The sequence below is a fragment of the Protopterus annectens genome, chromosome 1.part1 (assembly GCF_019279795.1).
Source record: "Protopterus annectens isolate FY-2018-M chromosome 1.part1, PAN1.0, whole genome shotgun sequence".
NCBI classification, from domain to species: domain Eukaryota; kingdom Metazoa; phylum Chordata; order Ceratodontiformes; family Protopteridae; genus Protopterus; species Protopterus annectens.
The window spans coordinates 1,521,777,957-1,521,799,421 of NC_056726.1; the positions used below are offsets into that span (position 1 = coordinate 1,521,777,957).

At 37.8% G+C, this 21,465-nt stretch overlaps 1 protein-coding gene across 5 annotated transcripts in view; it reads left to right on the top strand.

Moving 5' to 3' along the window:
- Positions 1-21,465, top strand: part of COL16A1 (collagen type XVI alpha 1 chain) — a 3,146,845-nt gene that overhangs the window by 273,490 nt on the left and 2,851,890 nt on the right. For all 5 annotated transcript variants that reach the window (XM_044082765.1, XM_044082783.1, XM_044082773.1 and 2 more), the window contains exon 3: positions 20,203-20,271. In XM_044082765.1, coding sequence (XP_043938700.1) covers positions 20,203-20,271 — 69 coding nt within the window. The remainder of the gene's footprint in view (positions 1-20,202; positions 20,272-21,465) is intronic.

The window sequence follows — 21,465 nt, forward strand, 5'->3', positions numbered from 1 at the left end:
TCACACTACAGTGGGGAAAGGCAAATTTCCCAATCCTCAGTGTACTGCGATCTCAGTATTAACAGTTCGACAAATGGCATGTTTGTTCATGGCATGGCAAATGGCATTCACTCCCCAGGCTAGTGAAAGTGGATAGCATATACATACTAAATCTAGAGCACTTGATAATAGTTTTCAATCTTACTCAAAAACACTGGGTAATCTACAATGTATGTACTGTACCTGTGTACTATGTATGTGTTCTACCTTTGTTCCAAATTTCAGTTGTACACCACAAATCTATTAATTACCTTTATTTTTAAAATTAATATTTTTTGTTTGTTCTCTCCACTGTAACTGTTTATGTGCCGCATACCACTGTAAAAACATGTCTCTTGTAATTTGTGTGTATACTGATCATGTCTAAATAACTAAATGTGTCTGTAATTTTTCTTTGTGGAGCTTTTCTCCTCGGGCCTCTGCTGAAAAAGGGCCTTTTTGGGTCAGTCAAACACCCCCGGTTAACAAATGTAAAATAAAAATAAAATAAATAAATAAAAAATGTTTGATGTAAGTGAACTGAAAATGCCATTCTCTGAACTGAATTTTCGCTGAAGTGATATAGACCCCTTCAGTGTTGTGTCATATTCCCATTCCACTACGTTATGCAGTTTCACAAGAGAAGCTTCCTTAATGCCTGTTGCTGTGTCACTGTTGAATGCATTCATCACACTTTTGGAGGCATTAGCTCTGTTGTTCAGACTGTGAAAGGCTCCACTCTGTTGAGTCGTGCTGTTTTCTCATGCTATAAAGTATGGTGTTTGTTTCTGTAAGCATGAAGTACTTAAATAAGACATTGTTTGTTCAGGACTGTCAGCTGTACAGCTCATCACTCCTAGCACTAGGTTTGTAATAACGACATAACAAAATATGTCATTATTGTTGCTTCTTTTACAGGGTGTAATCTTTTCTATTATTTGTTTTATTTTTTTTATTTAGTTTAGGTAGCATTTATATGGGCTATGGGAAATTTGTCCAGGGCACTGAGGAACTTTTGTTTAATATACCATGGGATCTCTTAATCCCACGGTGGTGGTGCTGCAGTAGCATTGTCGCCTCACAGTAAGACGCTGTCCGGTTTGATTCTCAGCCAGAGCGTCTTCTGCGTGAAGACATGCATGAATGGGCGTACCTTCGTTGAAGGTTGTGCGTCAGGCCTGGCAAGCCGGTATGTAAAAATCAACTGCCAATCATTAGGGGACCGGAGTTCCGCTGTGGTTACCCCTAACTGGGAAAAGCCGAAAGACACAAACAAACCATGGGATCTCTTACATCCTCCTGATCTACCACCAACTGAGGCAGATGGGGCCTCAGTTTAATGACTCATTCAAGCGATGGAGCACTCAGGAGGGTTACAACCTTTAATGCTGTACTATAGTGTCAGTAGCTGAAAATTAATCCAATCACCTGAGTGTGGGGGTACACAACTCTCAAACTTCTGATGTCCCAGCAGCAAAGCTGAATGTGCTTTTTGCTGATCCGTTTGTAAATAAAATTGTTGATAATCTTCATTGTGCATTTATTGTGTTGTATTGTACATTTATTCTGTTGCAGTGTGCATTTATTGTGTTGCATGATGCATTTATTCTTTGCATTGTGCATTTATTGTGTTGCACTGTGCATTTATTGTGTTGCATTGTGTATTTGTTGTGTTGCATGGTGCATTTATTGTGTTGCACTGTGCATTTATTGTGTTGCATAGTGCATTTATTGTGTTCCATGGTGGATTTATTGTGTTGCACTGTGGATTTATTGTGTTGAATGTTACAGAGCTCTTGTTCTTTGGAAGCCTGAAACCCTCATTAGCTGTTTTTCTGCCACTTCTGTACCATATAAGGATAATGTCCTGACTGAGTCACAACCTATGGGAAATTTGTCCAGGGCACTGGGGAACTTCCCATAGATTTTTTTTTTTATAAATACCATGGGATCTCTTACATCCTCCTGAGCTACCACCAACTGAGGCAGATGGGGCCTCAGTTTAACGACTCATTCAAGCGATGGGGCACTCAGGAGGGTAACAATCTCTAATGCTGTACTATAGTGTCAGTAGCTGAAAATTAATCCAATCACCTGAGTGTGGGGGAACACAACTCTCAAACTTCTGATGTCTCAGCAGCAAAGCTGAATGTGCTATTTGTTGATCCGTTTGTAAATAAAATTGCTGATAATATTAATTTTGCATTTATTGTGTTGTATTGTACATTTATTCTGTTGCATTGTGCATTTATTGTGTTGCATGGTGCATTTATTCTTTGCATTGTGAATTTATTGTGTTGCACTGTGCATTTATTGTGTTGCAGTGTGCATTTGTTGTGTTACACGGTGCATTTATTGTGTTGCACTGTGCATTTATTGTGTTGCATGGTGCATTTATTGTGTTGCATGGTGCATTTATTGTGTTGCACTGTATATTTATTGTGTTGAATGTTACAGAGCTCTTGTTCTTTGGAAGCCTGAGACCCTCATTAGCTGTTTTTCCGCCATTTTTGTACAATATAAGGATAATGTCCTGCCTGAGTCACAACCTATGGGAAATTTGTCCAGGGCACTAGGGAACTTCCCATAGTTTTTTTTTTTTTTTTTTTATAAATACCATGGGATCTCTTACATCCTCCTGATCTACCACCAACTGAGACAGATGGGGCCTCAGTTTAGCGACTCATTCAAGCGATGGAGCACTCAGGAGGGTAACAACCTCTAATGCTGTACTACAGTGTCAGTAGCTGAAAATTAATCCAATCACCTGAGTCTGGGGGAACAGAATTCTCAAACTTCTGTTGCCCCAGCAGCAAAGCTGAATGTGCTATTTGTTGAGCTGTTTGTAAATAAAATTGTTGATAATCTTCATTTTGCATTTATTGTGTTGTGTTGTACATTTATTCTGTTGCATTGTGCATTTATTGTGTTGCATGGTGCATTTATTCTTTGCATTGTGCATTTATTGTGTTGCATGGTGCATTTATTGTGTTGCAGTGTGCATTTATTGTGTTGCATGGTGCATTTATTCTTTGCATTGTGCATTTATTGTGTTGCACTGTGCATTTATTGTGTTGCATTGTGCATTTGTTGTGTTGCATGGTGCATTTATTGTGTTGCACTGTGCATTTATTGTGCTGCACTGTGCATTTATTGTGCTGCATGGTGCATTTATTGTGCTGCATGGTGCATTTATTGTGTTGCACTGTGCATTTATTGTGTTGCATGGTGCATTTATTGTGCTGCACTGTGCATTTATTGTGTTGCATTGTGCATTTATTGTGTTGCACTGTGCATTTATTGTGTTGCACTGAGCATTTATTGTGTTTCATGGTGCATTTATTCTTTGCATTGTGCATTTATTGTGTTGTATTCTGCATTTCTTGTGTTGCAATGTAGATTTATTGTGTTGAATGTTACAGAGCTCTTGTACATTGGAAGCCTGAGACCCTCATTAGCTGTTTTTCTACCATCTCTGTACCATATAAGGATAATGTCCTGACTGAGTCACAACCTGAATTTGAGTAGCCCCTGGGGCACCTGTAGGAGCTGGCCAGAGAGGATGAGAGTCAGCAGCCATTTCTGGCATGACTATCCTGGGGGAGGAAAGCAGCTATTCATTGCTACAAGGATTTTCCAAATAATGTGACCAAAAGGTATAACCTAGTGGAGTTCAAGTATATTCATACCAAGTAACTGAAGAGAATCTGGAATGTTGAAGCAAGCTTCCCCTTGGCAGAAAGCAATGGTGGAGCTCATCGGAACTAAAGGGGGGGGGGTGCTCCTGAGCGGTGAAGTTAGACCACCACTGGGGACAAAGAGGCTGGCCTGCTCCCTATGACCTGACTCTTACTGGAGAAATCAGGATTACTGAGCTTGGATAAATGGGCCACTGGGCTCTTGCTGAGCCTGGGAATGCCTGTCTCCTGTCTCCTTAGAATGAATGTGCCTGTTAAGTGCTTATAGTGCCGCCATCAGGTGAGGTTCTGGGGTAAAAGGAAAAAAAAGAAGCTTACGTGCTACTGTTATATATTTGAAGGAGCTGGCATTATTTTTTGTACTCATATAATGTACATTTGTCTCTTTAAATTGATTATTATATGTATTTATAGAAGGGAAGTATAGCTGTTTGGCAGAATCACTGAGAAGTGACTTAGTGTGTATAGGACAATTTTTGCTAACAAGACCAGCTTAATAAAGAAGAACTAGTTCTTTCTGGAAAAGGAGTACATCATTTCCTGAATTCTGTCTGTCTCTGTGTTAGGAGAGACATATCACAATAGAAAGTAAGGAGAACTGATACAGGATAAAGAGTATGTATTCCATCTTCCTAGGAACAAAAATGAGCATATGAAAACGTCTATGTCAATTAATATCTTGTATTTTGACACTGATAAAAGCTAGATTTTTGATTGCTTTGGACCATCTGATGAATTATACCACTGTATATATTTTGGAATTAGATCAATACTAGGTTTGCTTTAGGATTATTGTTATATATGTTGCTTCATTTTCCTGCTTGTAATTTAAATGCATTGTTGCATCGTTTCTTCCCTCCATACTCATAACAGAAATGCAACTGCTATGTACAGCTGTCTTATGAATAAAAATCCTTTGTCCTGTATCAGTAAGTCTTAACTTCCTAGAACCACTTCCTTAAGTATAGCAGTTTCTTTTGTCCATGGTTAATGTGGACATGTGACCAGTCTCTTTGTGGGTTGTTAGTTGTTGCTCCATTGTATACCAGTAGTGAACTGTTCATGGATACATGAGTAAAAGTAGCAAAGACTCAGAGAACCCTCAGGTACCTTCTTGGTCAAATCTTCCTGATACAGATTCCTTCAGCGTCTAAAGGGCACAATGTAGACACGACTAGGGGCATACAGAAGTACTCTTTCCCCGAAGGGTAGTACTGTAGATGGGACAAACTCCCCTTTGAGTGTGGTATTCATTCTGCAAGATTGGATTTTTTTGGTTATGTATGACAGAAAAATGAGATCGTTCTTGTGAGGGAGAGGAACATGACCGGATGTTGATTAAGCACAGCCAACAGTTTATGTATGAGGTAAGCACATAGTCAGACTGTGGTGGTCAGGCTTTGCTCTTGTATCCTCACAAGTTATGTTTCTGTATTACTGAATTACGAAGCTATTTAAGGGTAGCATTGTTAGCACTTAACATGTCTGTAATGAATATGCATAAAGTAAATAAAGGATCGATCTTTAATTAATGTTAGTAAATATGGAATGTCTTGTAAATAACCTTCTCGACTGAATGCTTCTTAGCTACTCTGCAACTCTTGGGGTATATTTTGTGTCTCGTTGACTTTTATTCCCACTTGATCAGTGGTCTCTGTTCAGGGGAGACCTACATATGAAAACACATTTGCACAAAATGCTTTGGGGTCCTGATATCTTCATCTGTCTTGCTTTCAAATATATCAAGGCTGATTTATAAGCTCTTACAAGTTGTAATTATGTCCTGAGCTGTTTTCAGACATCATCACAGAGTCACAAACAGAATGATGGCATTGTATACTATCTAATGTGACAGAAACTGTAAATATATCACTGCTTGGTATTGCAATGTCACCATAGTTGTTGCACTATGAACTCAGGTTGTGGCGGAAAAGTGTCTGGTGACCATACTGCCTACCAATTTATCAAATGTAATAAATTAATAAAAAAAGAAAAACACTTGTATGTTAGATATGCAGCAGCGTTTAGTAACACTTGTATGTTAGACATGTAGCAGCACTTAGCAACACTTGTATGTTAGACATGTAACACCATTTAGCAATATTTGTATGTTCAACATGCAGCAGCATTTAGTAACACTTGTATGTTAGATATGCAGCAGCATTTAGTAACACTTGTATGTTAGATATGCAGCAGCATTTAGTAACACTTGTATGTTAGAGATGCAGCAGCATTTAGTAACACTAGTATGTTAGACAGGCAGGAGCATTTAGTAACACTTGTATGTTAGAGATGCAGCAGCATTTAGTAACACTAGTATGTTAGACATGCAGGAGCATTTAGTAACACTTGTATGTTAGACATGCAGCAGCGTTTAGTAACACTTGCATGTTAGACATGCAGCAGCATTAAGTAACGCTTGTATGTTACACATGCAGCAGCATTTAGTAACACTTCCATGTTAGATATACAGCAGAATTTAGTAACACTTGGATGTTAGATATGCAGCAGCATTTACTTATTTATTTATTTTATTTATTTGCAATTGTTTAACCAGGATAGTCCATTGGGCCTAAAAAAAACGTTTTCAATGGAGTCCTGGGGAGAAAAGCTCCACATAAAGATTATACAGAGATTATGTTCCACATGCAGATTATACAAAGATTATGTTCCACACATAGTTTACATGAGGATTATAGAGAAAAACATTCTAGAATTTCTGGTTAAAAGTTAGAAGTAGTATATATGTATTTTTTTTTTTTTTTTTTTTTTTTGGATTTTACTAAAAATTACTAGGTAGAAGGAGTTGTATGCTAGAAGCAAGCATGAATTTGCTAGCTGGGAATTGAGAAAAAGGAAGGAGGAAAAAGTGTTGGGAGTAGAGAGTAGGTTATGAGGGGTGTGAACAGGAGCATTCCCATGAGGATGTTAGATGGGAGTGTAGTGATTTTTTAAAGTATGGGAGGCTAGCAATTGTACGAATGGAGGGGGGAAGGGAGTTAGCAACACTTGTATGTTAGATATGCAGCATCGTTTAGTAACACTTGTATGTTAGATATGCAGCAGCGTTTAGTAACACTTCTATGTTAGATATGCAGCAGCATTTAGTAACATTTGTATGTTAGATATGCAGCACTGTTTAGTAACGCTTGGATGTTAGATATGCAGCAGCATTAAGTAACACTTGTATGTTAGAGATGCAGCACTGTTTAGTAACACTTGTATGTTAGATATGCAGCAGCATTTAGTAACACTTGTATGTTAGAGATGCAGCAGCATTTAGTAACACTTGTATGTTAGATATGCAGCAGCGTTTAATAACACTTGTATGTTAGATATGCAGCAGCATTTAGTAACACTTGTATGTTAGAGATGCAGCAGCATTTAGTAACACTTGTATGTTAGATATGCAGCAGTGTTTAATAACACTTGTATGTTAGATATGCAGCAGCATTTAGTAACACTTGTATGTTAGACATACAGCAGCGTTTAGTAACACTTGTATGTTAGAGATGCAGCAGCATTTAGTAACACTTGTATGTTAGACGTGCAGCAGCTTTTAATAACACTTGGATGTTAGACATGCAGCAGCATTTAATAACACTTCTATGTCAGATGTGCAGCAGCGTTTAGTAACACTTGTATGTTAGATATGCACCAGCGTTTAATAACACTTGTATGTTAGATATGCAGTAGCATTTAGTAACACTTGGATGTTAGATATGCAGCAGCGTTTAGTAATGCTTGTATGTTAGATATGCAGAAGCATTTAGTAACACTTGTATGTTAGATATGCAGCAGCATTTAATAACACTTATATGTTAGATATGCAGCAGCATTTAGTAACACTTGTATATTAGACATGCAGCAGCATTTAGTAGCACTTGGGTGTTAGACATGCATCAGCGTTTAGTGAAACTTGGATGTTAGATATGCAGCACTGTTTAGTGACACTAGGATGTTAGATATGCAGCAATGTTTAGTAACACTTGTATGTATGATATGCAGCAGCATTTAGTAACATTTGTCTGTTAGATATGCAGCATCATTTAGTAACACTTGTATGTCTGACATGTAGCAGTGTTTAGTAACACTTGTATGTTAGACATGTAGCAGCGTTTAGTAACATTTGTATGTTAGATATGCAGCAACATTTAATAACACTTGTATGTTAGATATGTAGCAGCATTTAGTAACAGTTGTATGTTAGACATGCAACAGAGTTTAGTCACACTTATATGTTAGATATGTAACCCTGTTTAGTAACACATGTATGTTAGATATGCTGCAGCATTTAATAACACTTTTATGTAAGATATGCAGCAGCATTTAGTAACACTTATATGTTAGATGTTCAGCAGCGATTAGTAACATTTGTATGTTAGACATGCACCAGCGTTTAATAACACTTGTATGTTAGATATGCAGCAGCTTTTAGTAACACTTGTATGTTAGATATGCAGCAGCATTTAGTAACACTTATATGTTAGATATGCAGCAGCATTTAGTAACACTTGTATGTTAGATATGCAGCAGTGTTTAATAACACTTGTATGTTAAATATGCAGCAGCGTTTAGGTACACTTGTATGTTAGATATGCAGCAGCATTTAATAACACTTCTATGTTAGATATGCAGCAATATTTAGTAGCACTTATATGTTAGATGTGCAGCAGAGTTTATTAACACTTGTATGTTGGATATGCACCAGCGTTTAATAACACTTGTATGTTAGATATGCAGCAGCGTTTAGTAACACTTAGATGTTAGATATGCAGCAGCATTTAGTAACACGTGGATGTTAGATATGCAGCACCGTTTAGTAACACTTGTATGTTAGATTTGCAGCAGCATTTAGTAACACATGTATATAAGATATGCAGCAGCATTTAGTAACACTTTTGTTAGACATGTAGCAGCATTTAGTAACACTTGTATGTTAGACATGCAGCAGCGTTTAGTAACATTTGTATGTTAGACATGCAGCAGCATTTAGTAACACTTGTATGTTAGATAAGCAGCAGCATTTAGTAACACTTGTACATTAGAGATGCAGCAGCATTTAGTAACACTTGTATGTTAGACATGCTAGAGCATTTAGTAACACTTGCATGTTAGACATGTAGCACTGTTTAGTAACACTTGTATGTTAGACATGCAGCAGCGTTTAGTAACACTTGTATGCTAGATATACAGCAGCAATTAGTAACACTTGTATGTTAGATACACAGCAGCATTTAGTAACACTTGGATGTTAGATATGCAGCAGCATTTAGTAACACTTATATGTTAGATATGCAGCAGTATATAGTAGCAATTGTATGTTAGATATGCAGCAGTATTTAATAACACTTGTATGTTAGATATGCAACAGCGTTTAGTAACACTTGCATGTTAGACATGCAGCAGCGTTTAGTAAAACTTTAATGTTAGATATGCAGCAGTGTTTAGTAACACTTTCATGTTAGATATGCAGCAGCATTTAGTAACACTTTTTTTAAATATGCAGCAGCATTTATTAACACTTGTATGTTAGATATGCAATCCCATTTAGTAACACTTGTATGTTAGATATGCAGCCCCGTTTAGTAACTCTTGTATGTTAGATATGCAGCCCCATTTAGTAACACTTGGATGTTAGATATGCAGCATCATTTAGTAAAACTTGGATGTTAGATATGCAGCAGCGTTTTGTAACACTTGTATGTTAGACATGCAGCAACATTACGTAACACTTGGATGTTAGACATGCAGCTGCGTTTAGTAACACTTGGATGTTAGATATGCAGCAATGTTTAGTAACATTTGGATGATAGATATGCACAGCGTTTAGTAACACTTGTTTGTTAGATATGCAGCAGCGTTTAGTAACACTTGTATGCAGCATCGTTTAGTAACACTTGTATCTTTGATATGCAGCAGCGTTTAGTAACACTTGTATGGTAGGTATCCAGCAACGTTTAGTAACACTTGTATGTTAGATATCCAGCACCGTTTAGTAACACTTGTATGTTAGACATGCAGCAGCATTTAGTAACATTTGTATGTTAGATATACAGCAGAGTTTGGTAACACTTCGGTGTTAGATATGTAGCAGCATTTAGTAACACTAATATGTTAGATATGCAGCAGCATTTAGTAACATTTGGATGTTAGACATGCAGCAGCGTTTAGTAACACTTGGATGTTAGACATGCAGCAGCGTTTAGTAACACTTATATGTTAGATATGCAGCCCCGTTTAGTAACACATGTATGTTAGATATGCTGCAGGATTTAATAACACTTCTACGTAAGATATGCAGCAGCATTTAGTAACACTTATACGTTAGATGTGCAGCAGCGTTTAGTAACACTTGTATGTTAGATATGCAGCAGCATTTATTAACATATGTTAGATATGCAGCAGTATTTAGTAACACTTGTATGTTAGACATGCAGGAGCATTTAGTAAAACTTGTATGTTAGACATGCAGGAGCATTTAGTAACACTTCTATGTAAGATATGCAGCAACATTTAGTAACACTTATACATTAGATGTGCAGTAGCATTTAGTAACACTTATATGTTAGATATGCAGCAGTGTTTAGTAACTCTTATATGTTAGGTATGCAGTAGTGTTTAATAACACTTGTATGTCAGATATGCAGCAGCGTTTAGTAACACTTGTATGTTAGATATGCATAGGTTCATAGGTTCATAGGTAGGTACTAGGCTATTGGCCCTAGGGCCTATACAAGCCTAGCCAAAAATGTACCCTGGCTTTTGCCACCCAAGAAAATTATTTTCCTGTGCCCCTGTCAAGCAGAACCACAGAAGTGATCCCTGGAGTGAATTTCCTATTACCCATCCTATCACCAAGATTTTTCTTGAAGAGTGCTAATGAGGAGCTCTGTTTGACATAGATAGGTAGTCTGTTCCAGTGTATGGGAAGTCTCTGGGACAGGAATCTATCCCTCCAGCATGTTTTGTTTATTGTGGTGACAAGGTTTAGGTCCCTAGAGCATGTAGCTTGGAGGGACTGGGATTTCTTTACGTGGAGCATGTCCAGCAGCTCTGGGTTTGACATAGCTTTGTATGTTAGGCAGAGATTGCATCTGAATAGGTGATATGCGACGGAGTAAAGCTGGAGTTTTTTGAGATGGTCTGCGTAAGGCATCTGTTTGAGGCCAGTAATCCTCTTTGTGAGGTATTTCTGCAGCCTTTCCAGTTGTTGTAGATGTCTTGTGAGGTACATACCAAAAGTGGCATTGTACTCTATAATGGGTCTAATGAGTGATGAGTAGAGGGGAACAATGACCTCTTTTTTTCTGGATGAGAAACCTTTTGTGATGAGGTGTGCCATGCAGAAGGATTTCCTGACCACTTTGGCGATGTGATTATCAAAGGAGAATCTACTGTCCACCTGTGTCCTAAGGTCTCTTATCACACTATCAGTGTTAAGTAGACTACCGCCTATGTGGTAGTTCATGGGTACAGAATTTTTACCAAAGGGGATGACAATGCACTTTTTGGCATTGAGCTTGAGACCATGTCTTTGACACCAGGCATCTGTCTCAGTGAGGCCCTTTTGTAGGATGTCCACATCATTAGGAGTTTCAATTATGGCTCCTAGTTTGCAGTCATCTGTGAATTTAGTTAGCCAAAGACCTTCTGTGTTAGCCTGTACTTCAGAGAAGTAGATACCAAACAGGAGAGGACCCAGGACTGTACCCTGTGGTACTCTACTTGTCACTGGTCTAAAGTCTGATTTGGAGTCTGCTATTTTCACAGTGTGGGTTCTTTCAGTAAGCCAGTTGGCAACCCATCTTGTGACATAGGGATTTATACCTAGTTTAGTGAGTTTATCTATAATTCCAGAGTGGGGGATGGTGTCTAATGCCTTGGCGAGATCTAGATAGGCTGTGTGAACCACCTTACGCTCATCTATGGCTTTGGTGACTACTTCAAATAAGTCTGTCAGGTTTAGGAGACATGATCTGCCTTTTACAAACCCAAACTGTGTGGGGTCCAGGGTTTGGAGATCTCCAATGTCTTTGTTTATGAGTTCCCTGATGATACGTTCCATGGCCTTGCAGACGAGGCTCGTCAGGCTAATGGGGGGGGGTAGTTCCCAGGGTCTGTTGTAGCCCCCCCTTTGTGGAGTGGGATAACTGTCGTGGTGTGCCATTCAATGGGCACAAAGCCTGAGATGAGACTATGATTGAACATGGTACTTAGGTGGGGTGCCAGTTCATTCTGTAGTTCATGTAGAAGGCAGCCTGGGATGTTGTCAGGTCCCATGGATGCTGTGTTCTTGGCTTTGGAGAGTGAAGTTTTTACCTGTGCAGCCATGATTACAGGAACTTTGCATTCTTCCGGTATAAAGATGGGCCCTTTAGGGGGTGAGAGGGGGGTAACGTTAGCACTGAACCTATCTGCCAAGATGTTGACAATATCAGTTGGTTCTGTATATTTAGTGTCATTGTGCTGTAACTCAGAACAGATCTGAGTGTTGCCATTGAGATTTTTGACATAGCTATAGAATGCTTTGTGGTTGTCTTTAGAATCAGTGGCAATTTTGTTTTCATAACTAGCTTTGGAGGATTTTATGAGGGATCTCAGCTTCTTAATGAGGCTGACCAGGGAGTTCCTCCAATTGTGGGATTTTACTCTTTTTTGCAACAGTTTCTTTCTTCTGTTGTAGAGTTTGTTTATGGCAGAAGACCACTAGACTGGCTTCCTTTTTTTGGAGGATAGCATCTTGGTTCTGTTAGGGATAGCACGATCCATGCAATCATGTAAGTGCTTATAAAGTGCATTTGTGTAGGATTCAGCAGTCATACCTCTATTGTCCATCTGCATGGGTGTCATGAAGTTTGCCACTTCTGTCTTAAGAAGCGTGAAGTTGGCTTTGGAGAAATGTGTTATGGTTGTTTTCCTAATGGGGGGTGGGAGCGGGATGTGGATGTCTAGGGTGATTAGCTTGTGGTCGGATCTGACCAACGAGGAGCTGACCTCTGGTGTGGAACACCGGTCACCCATGTTGGTGATGACCAGGTCTAGGATATTGCTGCCTCTGGTGGGGGTGTGGATAAGTTGATCCAAAGCGTTGGAATTGAGGATTTCCAGAAAACGTTGAGCAAAAGTGTTGGTACATGAGTAGTTTTCCCAGTTAATGGTAGGGTAGTTGAAATCACCCATTATTAGAGTGTTGGGTTGTACCTTAATATTTTCCAGAGTATCAAGAAAAGAGGAGTGGACATCCTGGAACATGGTAGGGGGTCTGTGGCAAGCTACAATCTGGATTGCAGTTTTGCCCAGAGTTAGTTGAACTTGGATAATCTCGGATGCATTATGCTGAGCAACTAGCTTGGAAGTGCGGATGCCCTTAATGAATATGGACATGCCCCCACCTTTAGTGTTTCGGTCTGGGTTTGGTGGCCGAAAGGTGTGGTATGAATTATAGCCTAGTAATGCAGGAGTGCTCTCTGGAGCTTTGAACCAGTACTCTGTCACTGCACAGATGTCAATGTTCTCCATTTTAAGGAGTGCCTCGAGTGAGTGCATTTTTAGGTTTAGACTTCTAGCACTGAGTAGCATTACCCTCAGATTTTGCTTGCTTGTACCTGTTATGGTGGTGAATTTGTCATTTGAACCTTGCCTAAAAAAGGCACTATCGGGGTGGCAAGAGCCTTTGCCAGTATACGGAATCCCAAGGGCGACAGGTGCAGGCCATCTCTGGCAAAGCAGCATGGTCTGTCGATCATGTTATCCCAGGCAGGCAGATACTGCATTTGCAGATGCAGCAGCGTTTGGTAACATATGTTAGATATGCAGCAGCATTTAGTAACACTTGTATGTTAGATATGCAGCAGTATTTAGTAACACTTGTATGTTAGACATGCAGGAACATTTACTAAAACTTGTATGTTAGACATGTAGGAGCATTTAGTAACACATGTATGTTAGACATGCAGGAGCATTTAGTAACACTTGTATGTTAGACATGCAGCAGCGTTTAGTAACAGTTATGTGTTAGATATGCAGTAGTGTTTAGTAACTCTTATATGTTAGTATGCAGCAGTGTTTAATAACACTTGTATGTCAGATATGCCACAGTGTTTAGTAACACTTATATGTTAGATATACAGCAGCATTTAGTAACACTGGTATGTTAGATATGCAGCAAAGTTTAGTAACACTTGCATGTTAAATATGCAGCAATATTTAGTAACACTTGAATGTTAGATATGCAGCAGAGTTTAGTAACACTTGTATGTTTCACATGCAGGAGCATTTATTAGCACTTGTATGTTAGATATGCAGCAGCGTTTAATAACACTTATATGTTAGATATGCAGAAGTGTTTAGTAACACTTGTATGTCAGATATGCATCAGCGTTTAGTAACACTTTTATGTTAGATATGCAGCAGCATTTAGTAACACATATTTTAGATATGCAGCAGCATTTATTAACACTTGGATGTTAGATATGCAGCCCCATTTAGTAACACTTGTATGTTAGATATGCAGCCCTGTTTAGTAACACTTGGATGTTAGATATGCAGTATCATTTAGGAAAACTTGGATGTTAGATATGCAGCAGCGTTTAGTAACACTTGGATGTTAGATATGCAGCAGCGTTTAATAACACTTGCATGTTAGACATGCAGCATCATTAATAAACACTTGCATGTTAGACATGCAGCAGTGTTAAGTAACACTTGGATGTTAGACATGCAGCAGTGTTTAGTAACACTTGGATGTTAGATATGCAGCAACATTTAGTAAAATTTGTATGTTAGATACACACACCGTTTAGTAACACTTGTATGTTAGATATGCAGCAGCGTTTAGTAACACTTATATGCAGCAGCGTTTAATAACACTTGTATGTTAGATATGCAGCAACGTTTAGTAACACCTGCACATTAGGTATGCAGCAATGTTTAGTAACACTTGGATGTTAGATATGCAGCAGCATTTAGTAACACTTGTATGTTAGATATGCAGCATCATTTAGTAACACTTGTATGTTAGATATGCAGCAACGTTTATTAACACTTGGATGTTAGATATGCAGCAGCGTTTAGTAACACTTGGATGTTAGATATGCCACAGCATTTCCTAACACTTGTATGTTAGATATGCAGCAATATTTAGTAACACTTGTATGTTAGATATGCAGTAGCATTTAGTAACACTTGTATGTTAGATATGCAGCAGTGTTTAGTAACACTTGTATGTTAGATATGCATAGGCATTTGGTAACACTTTGATGTTAGATATGCATCAGCAATTAGTAACACTTGTATATTAGATATACAGCAGCATTTAGTAACCCTTGTATGCCAGATATGTAGCAGTGTTTAATAATACTTGTATGTTAGACATGCAGCAGCATTTAGTAACACTTATATGTTAGATATGCAGCAGCATTTAGTAACATTTGTATGTTAGATATGCAACAGCATTAAATAACACTTGTAGGTTAGATATGCAGCACTGTTTAGTAACACTTGGATGTTTGATATGCAGCAGCATTTAGTAGCACTTGGTTGGTAGATATGCAGCAGTGTTTAGTAACACTTGTATGTAAGATATGCAGCAGCATTTAGTAACACTTGGATGTTAGATATGCAGCACTGTTTAGTGACGCTTGGATGTTAGATATGCAGCACCATTTAGTAACACTTGTATGTTAGATATGCAGCAGCGTTTAGTAATATTTGGATGTTAGACATGCAGCAGCATTTAGTAACATTTGGATGTTAGATATGCAGCAGCATTTAATAACACTTGCATGTTAGACATGCAGCACCGTTAATAAACACTTGCATGTTAGACATGCAGCAGCATTAAGTAACACTTTGATGTTAGGCATGCATCAGCAATTAGTAACACTTGGATGTTAGATATACAGCAGCATTTAGTAACCCTTGTATGCTAGATATGCAGCAGCATTTAATAACACTTGTATGTTAGACATGCAGCAGCATTTAGTAACACTTGTATGTTAGATATGCAGCAGCATTTAGTAACACTCGTATGTTAGAGATGCAGCATCATTTAGTAACACTTGTATGTTAGACATGCAGGAACATTTAGTAACACTTGTATGTTAGACATGCAGCAGCGTTTAGTAACACTTGCATGTTAGACATGCAGCAGCATTAAGTAATGCATGTATGTTACACATGCAGCAGCATTTAGTAACACTTGTATATTAGATATAGAGCAGCATTTAGTAACACTTGTATGTTAGACATAAAGCAGCATTTTGCAACACTTGTATGTTAGATATGCAGCCGCATTTAGTAACATTTGTATGTTAGATATGCAGCAGCATTTATTAACACTTGCATGTTAGATATGCAGCAGCATTTACTAACACTTGTATGTTAGATATGCAGCAGCATTTAGTAACACTTGGATGATAGATATGCAGCAGCATTTAATAACACTTGTATGTTAGACATGCAGCAGTGTTTAGTAACACTTGTATGTTAGATATGCAGCAGCATTTAGTAACATTTGTATGTTAGATATGCAGTAGCATTTAATAACATTTGTATGTTAGATATGCAGCACTGTTTAGTAATACTTGGATGTTAGATATGCAGCACCATTTAGTAACACTTGTATGTTTGATATGCAGCAACATTTAGTAACACTTGGATGTTAGATATGCAACAGTGTTTAGTAACACTTGTATGTAAGATATGCAGCAGCATTTAGTAACACTTGGATGTTAGATATTCAGAAGTGTTTAGTAACACTTGTATGTTAGATATGCAGCAGCATTTAGTAATACTTGTATGTTAGATATGCAGCACTGTTTAGTAACACTTGGATGTTAGATATGCAGCACCATTTATGTTATATATGCAGCAGCGTTTAGTAACACTTTGATGTTAGATATGCAGTAGCATTTAGTATCACGTGGATGTTAGACATGCAGCATCATTAATAAACACTTGCATGTTAGACAAGCAGCAGCGTTTAGTAGCACTTGGATGTTAGATATGCAGCAACATTTAGTAGCATTTGGATGTTAGATATGCACAGCATTTAGTAACACTTGTATGTTAGATATGCAGCAACGTTTAGTAACACTTGTATGCAGCAGCGTTTAGTAACACTTGTATTTTAGATATGCAGCAGCATTTAGTAACAACTGCATGTTAGGTATGCAGCAGCATTTAGTAACACGTGTATGTTGGATACGCAGCAACGTTTATTAACACTTGGATGTTAGATATGCAGCAGTGTTTAATAACACTTGGATGTTAGATATGCCACAGCATTTACTAACACTTGTATGTTAGATATGCAGCAGCGTTTAGTAACACATATGTTAGATGTGCAGCAACGTTTAGTAACACTCATATGTTAGATATGCAGCAGCATTTAGTAACACTTGTATGTTAGATATGCAGCAGTGTTTAGTAACACTTGTATGTTAGCTATGCGTCTGCGTTTAGTAACACTTTGATGTTAGATATTCATCAGCAATTAGTAACACTTGGATGTTAGATATGCAGCAGAATTTAGTAACCCTTGTATGTTAGATATGCAGCAGAGTTTAGTAACACTTGTATGTTAGACATGCAGAAGCATTTATTAGCACCTGTATGTTAGATGTGCAGCAACATTTAGTAACACTTGAATGTTAGATATGCAGTAGCATTTAGTAACAATTGCATGTTAAATATGCAGCAATATTTAGTAACACTTGAATGTTAAATAAGCAGAAGTGTTTAGTAACACTTGTATGTTAGATATGCATCAGTGTTTAGTAACACTTGTATGTTAGATATGCAGCCCCATTTAGTAACACTTGTATGTTAGATATGCAGCCCCGTTTAGTAACACTTGGATGTTAGATATGCAGTATCGTTTAGAAAAACTTGGATGTTAGATATGCAACAGCGTTTAATAACACTTGGATGTTAGATATGCAGCAGCATTTAGTATCAGTGGATGTTAGATATGCAGCAGCGTTCAGTAACACTTGCATGTTAGACATGCAGCATCGTTAATAAACACTTGTATGTTAGACATGCAGCAGCGTTAAGTAACACTTGGATGTTAGACATGCAGCAGCGTTTAGTAACACTTGCATGTTAGGTATGCAGCAATGTTTAGTAACACTTGGATGTTAGATATGCAGCAGCATTTAGTAACACTTGTATGTTAGATATGCAGCAGCATTTAGTAACACTTGTATGTTAGATATGCAGCAACGTTTATTAACACTTGGATGTTAGATATGCAGCAGCATTTAGTAACAATTGGATGTTAGATATGCCACAGCATTTCCTAACACTTGTATGTTAGATATGCAGCAATATTTAGTAACACTTGTATGTTAGATATGCAGCAGCATTTAGTAACACTTGTATGTTAGATATGCAGCAATGTTTTGTAACACTTGTATGTTAGATATGCATCAGCATTTAGTAACACTTTGATGTTAGATATGCATCAGCAATTAGTAACACTTGGATGTTAGATATACAGCAGCATTTAGTAACCCTTGTATGCTAGATATGCAGCAGCATTTAATAACACTTGTATGTTAGACATGCAGCAGCATTTAGTAACACTTGTATGTTAGATATGCAGCAGCATTTAGTAACATTTGTATGTTAGATATGCAACAGCATTAAATAACACTTGTAGGTAAGATATGCAGCACTGTTTAGTAACACTTGGATGTTTGATATGCAGCAGCATTTAGTAACACTTGTATGTAAGATATGCAGCAGCGTTTGGTAATACTTGGATGTTAGATATGCAGCACTGTTTAGTAACACTTGGATGTTAGATATGCAGCACCATTTAGTAACACTTGTATGTTAGATATACAGCAGAGTTTAGTAATATTTGGATGTTAGACATGCAGCAGCGTTTAGTAACACTTGGATGTTAGATATGCAGCAGTATTTAGTAACACATGGATGTTAGATATGCAGCAGCATTTAGTAACACCTGCATGTTAGACATACAGCATCGTTAATAAACACTTGCATGTTAGACATGCAGCAGCGTTAAGTAACACTTGGATGTTAGATATGCAGCAGCATTTAGTAACACTCGTATGTTAGAGATGCAGCAACATTTAATAACACTTGTATGTTAGACATGCAGGAGCATTTAGTAACACTTATATGTTAGACATACAGCAGCATTTTGTAACACTTGTATGTTAGATATGCAGCAGCATTTAGTAACACTTGTATGTTAGATATGCAGCAGCATTTAGTATTACTTGTATGTTAGATATGCAGCAGCATTTAGTAACACTTGGATGTTAGGCATGCAGCAGCGTTTAGCAACACTTGTATGTTAGATATGCAGCAGCATTTAGTAACACTTGTATGTTAAACATGCAGCAACGTTTAATAACACTTGGATGTTAGACATGCAGCAGCATTTAATAACACTTCTATGTTAGATGTGTAGCAGCATTTAGTAACACTTGTTTGTCAGATATGCACCAGCGTTTAGTAACACTTGTATGTTAGACATACAGCAGCGTTTAGTAACACTTGGATGTTAGATATGCAGTAGCATTTATTAACACTTGTATGTTAGATATGCAGCAACATTTAGTAACACTTGTATGTTTGATATGCAGCAACATTTAGTAACACTTGGATGTTAGATATGCAACAGTGTTTAGTAACACTTGTATGTAAGATATGCAGCAGCATTTAGTAACACTTGGATGTTAGATATTCAGAAGTGTTTAGTAACACTTGTATGTTAGATATGCAGCAGCATTTAGTAATACTTGTATGTTAGATATGCAGCACTGTTTAGTAACACTTGGATGTTAGATATGCAGCACCATTTATGTTAGATATGCAGCAGCGTTTAGTAATACTTGGATGTTAGATATGCAGCAGCATTTAGTAACACTTGGATGTTAGATATGCAGCATCATTTAGTAACATTTGGATGTTAGATATGCACAGCATTTAGTAACACTTGTATGTTAGACATGCATCAGCATTTAGTAACACTTGTATGCAGCAGCATATAGTAACACTTGTATGTTAGATATGCAGCAGCATTTAGTAACAACTGTATGTTAGGTATGCAGCAGCGTTTAGTAACTCTTGTATGTTGGATAAGCAGCAACATTTAGTAACACTTATATGTTAGATATGCAGCAGCATTTAGTGACACTTGGATGTTAGATATGCAGCAGCATTTAGTAACGCTTGGATGTAAGATATGCAGCAGCATTTAGTAAAACTTGGATGTTAGATATTCAGAAGCATTTAGTAGCATTTGGATGTTAGAGATGCAGCACAATTTAGTAACACTTGTATGTTAGATATGCAACAGCGTTTGGTAATACTTGGATTTTAGATATGCAGCAGCGTTTAGTAACACTTGTATGTTAGATATGCAACAGCGTTTAGTAATACTTGGATTTTAGATATGCAGCAGTGTTTAGTAGTACATAATGTTTGATATTTTTTTCCCCAGGAATTTTATGTCCCAGTTTACAAGTAGAAGGATGGAGATTTCAGGAAAGGAACCCTGTAAATATCTCAGGTAATTATTTAAAATACAGTTGGCAGCCTCATGACTGTTACAGAGATGTTACCTTACTAGTTATTTACTATGTAATTGTGTATTTTTGCTATTTGAAGTAAAAAAGCTCAACATTGCTATGCATGGGGAATCAGCTTGCACACTTCTTTGTTCTGAATCAGTAACATACTTTTTTTGTCCACTTGGTGGACCTCATTGTAACTGACCTGGCTCCAATAAACAATGAAACAATGTCCATGCTAGGTCTACCAGCTACTGTCCAACCCCCCCCCCCCGAGACTTACTACATTTTTGCTGGAGCTGGTCATGGATCTTGGGGGTGTCTTGGGAAGTCAGCTCATCTGTACTTCCATCTGGGTGGATTTTGTTATTACCTACCTACTTCCCCTTTGTCACTCACCGTGCTGATTGTTTATATCCAAGGGCAACTCTCCTCATTGGACCAGGCCTCCATTAGGGAGCATATCAATCAGCATTCTCCCACCTGGGATGGCCACACCCACCCCTTTCCTGCTGCACTGTCAGTCACCAGACTCGCTAGTTGAATGCTGTTTGGCTGGGTCGTAGTCTGGACCTTATGATTCTGTGTCACTGGAGCTCAGTGACTGCATTTTAATTAACATGCATCTCTTATTACACAAGGCTTGTAGCCAGAACCCTCTTCTGTTGTTTAGAATGACAGTCACAGAATCATGACATAGCAAGAAAAGGGCTTGCTAAAATAAGGCATTGATGTGTACTGTTATGTTTGTTGCCATAAGCTAATGCAAGGATGTTCACATGAACTGTTATAAGTGGTCCTGCAACATAGTTTCTAGTGTTATATTGTACTTGCTAACAGCGCTATGAAATGGGATGTTATGCAGATAGAAATTTTGCTTGGGAAGAAAATCCCAGTACCTGAAAGATACCACAGGTATAGTCCCTAGACAAATTTTGAAGACTAAACTGAAATAGTGCATTTTCACAATTTCTAGTGTCTATGACATGAGATTTTAGCATGACCCATAATATACTGAATATCTAATTGACAAACACTATTCTCTTAAGGCTGCATTTAGGTTATTTACCCAGAAAGCATCACTTTGACTGCAGAATGCACTTACTGATATGAATGTCTTATAGACTGTTTAAACCTAGTAATGTGCATTTACAAGGATACATGGTTTGACCTGAATTTTCGTTGAACTGAAT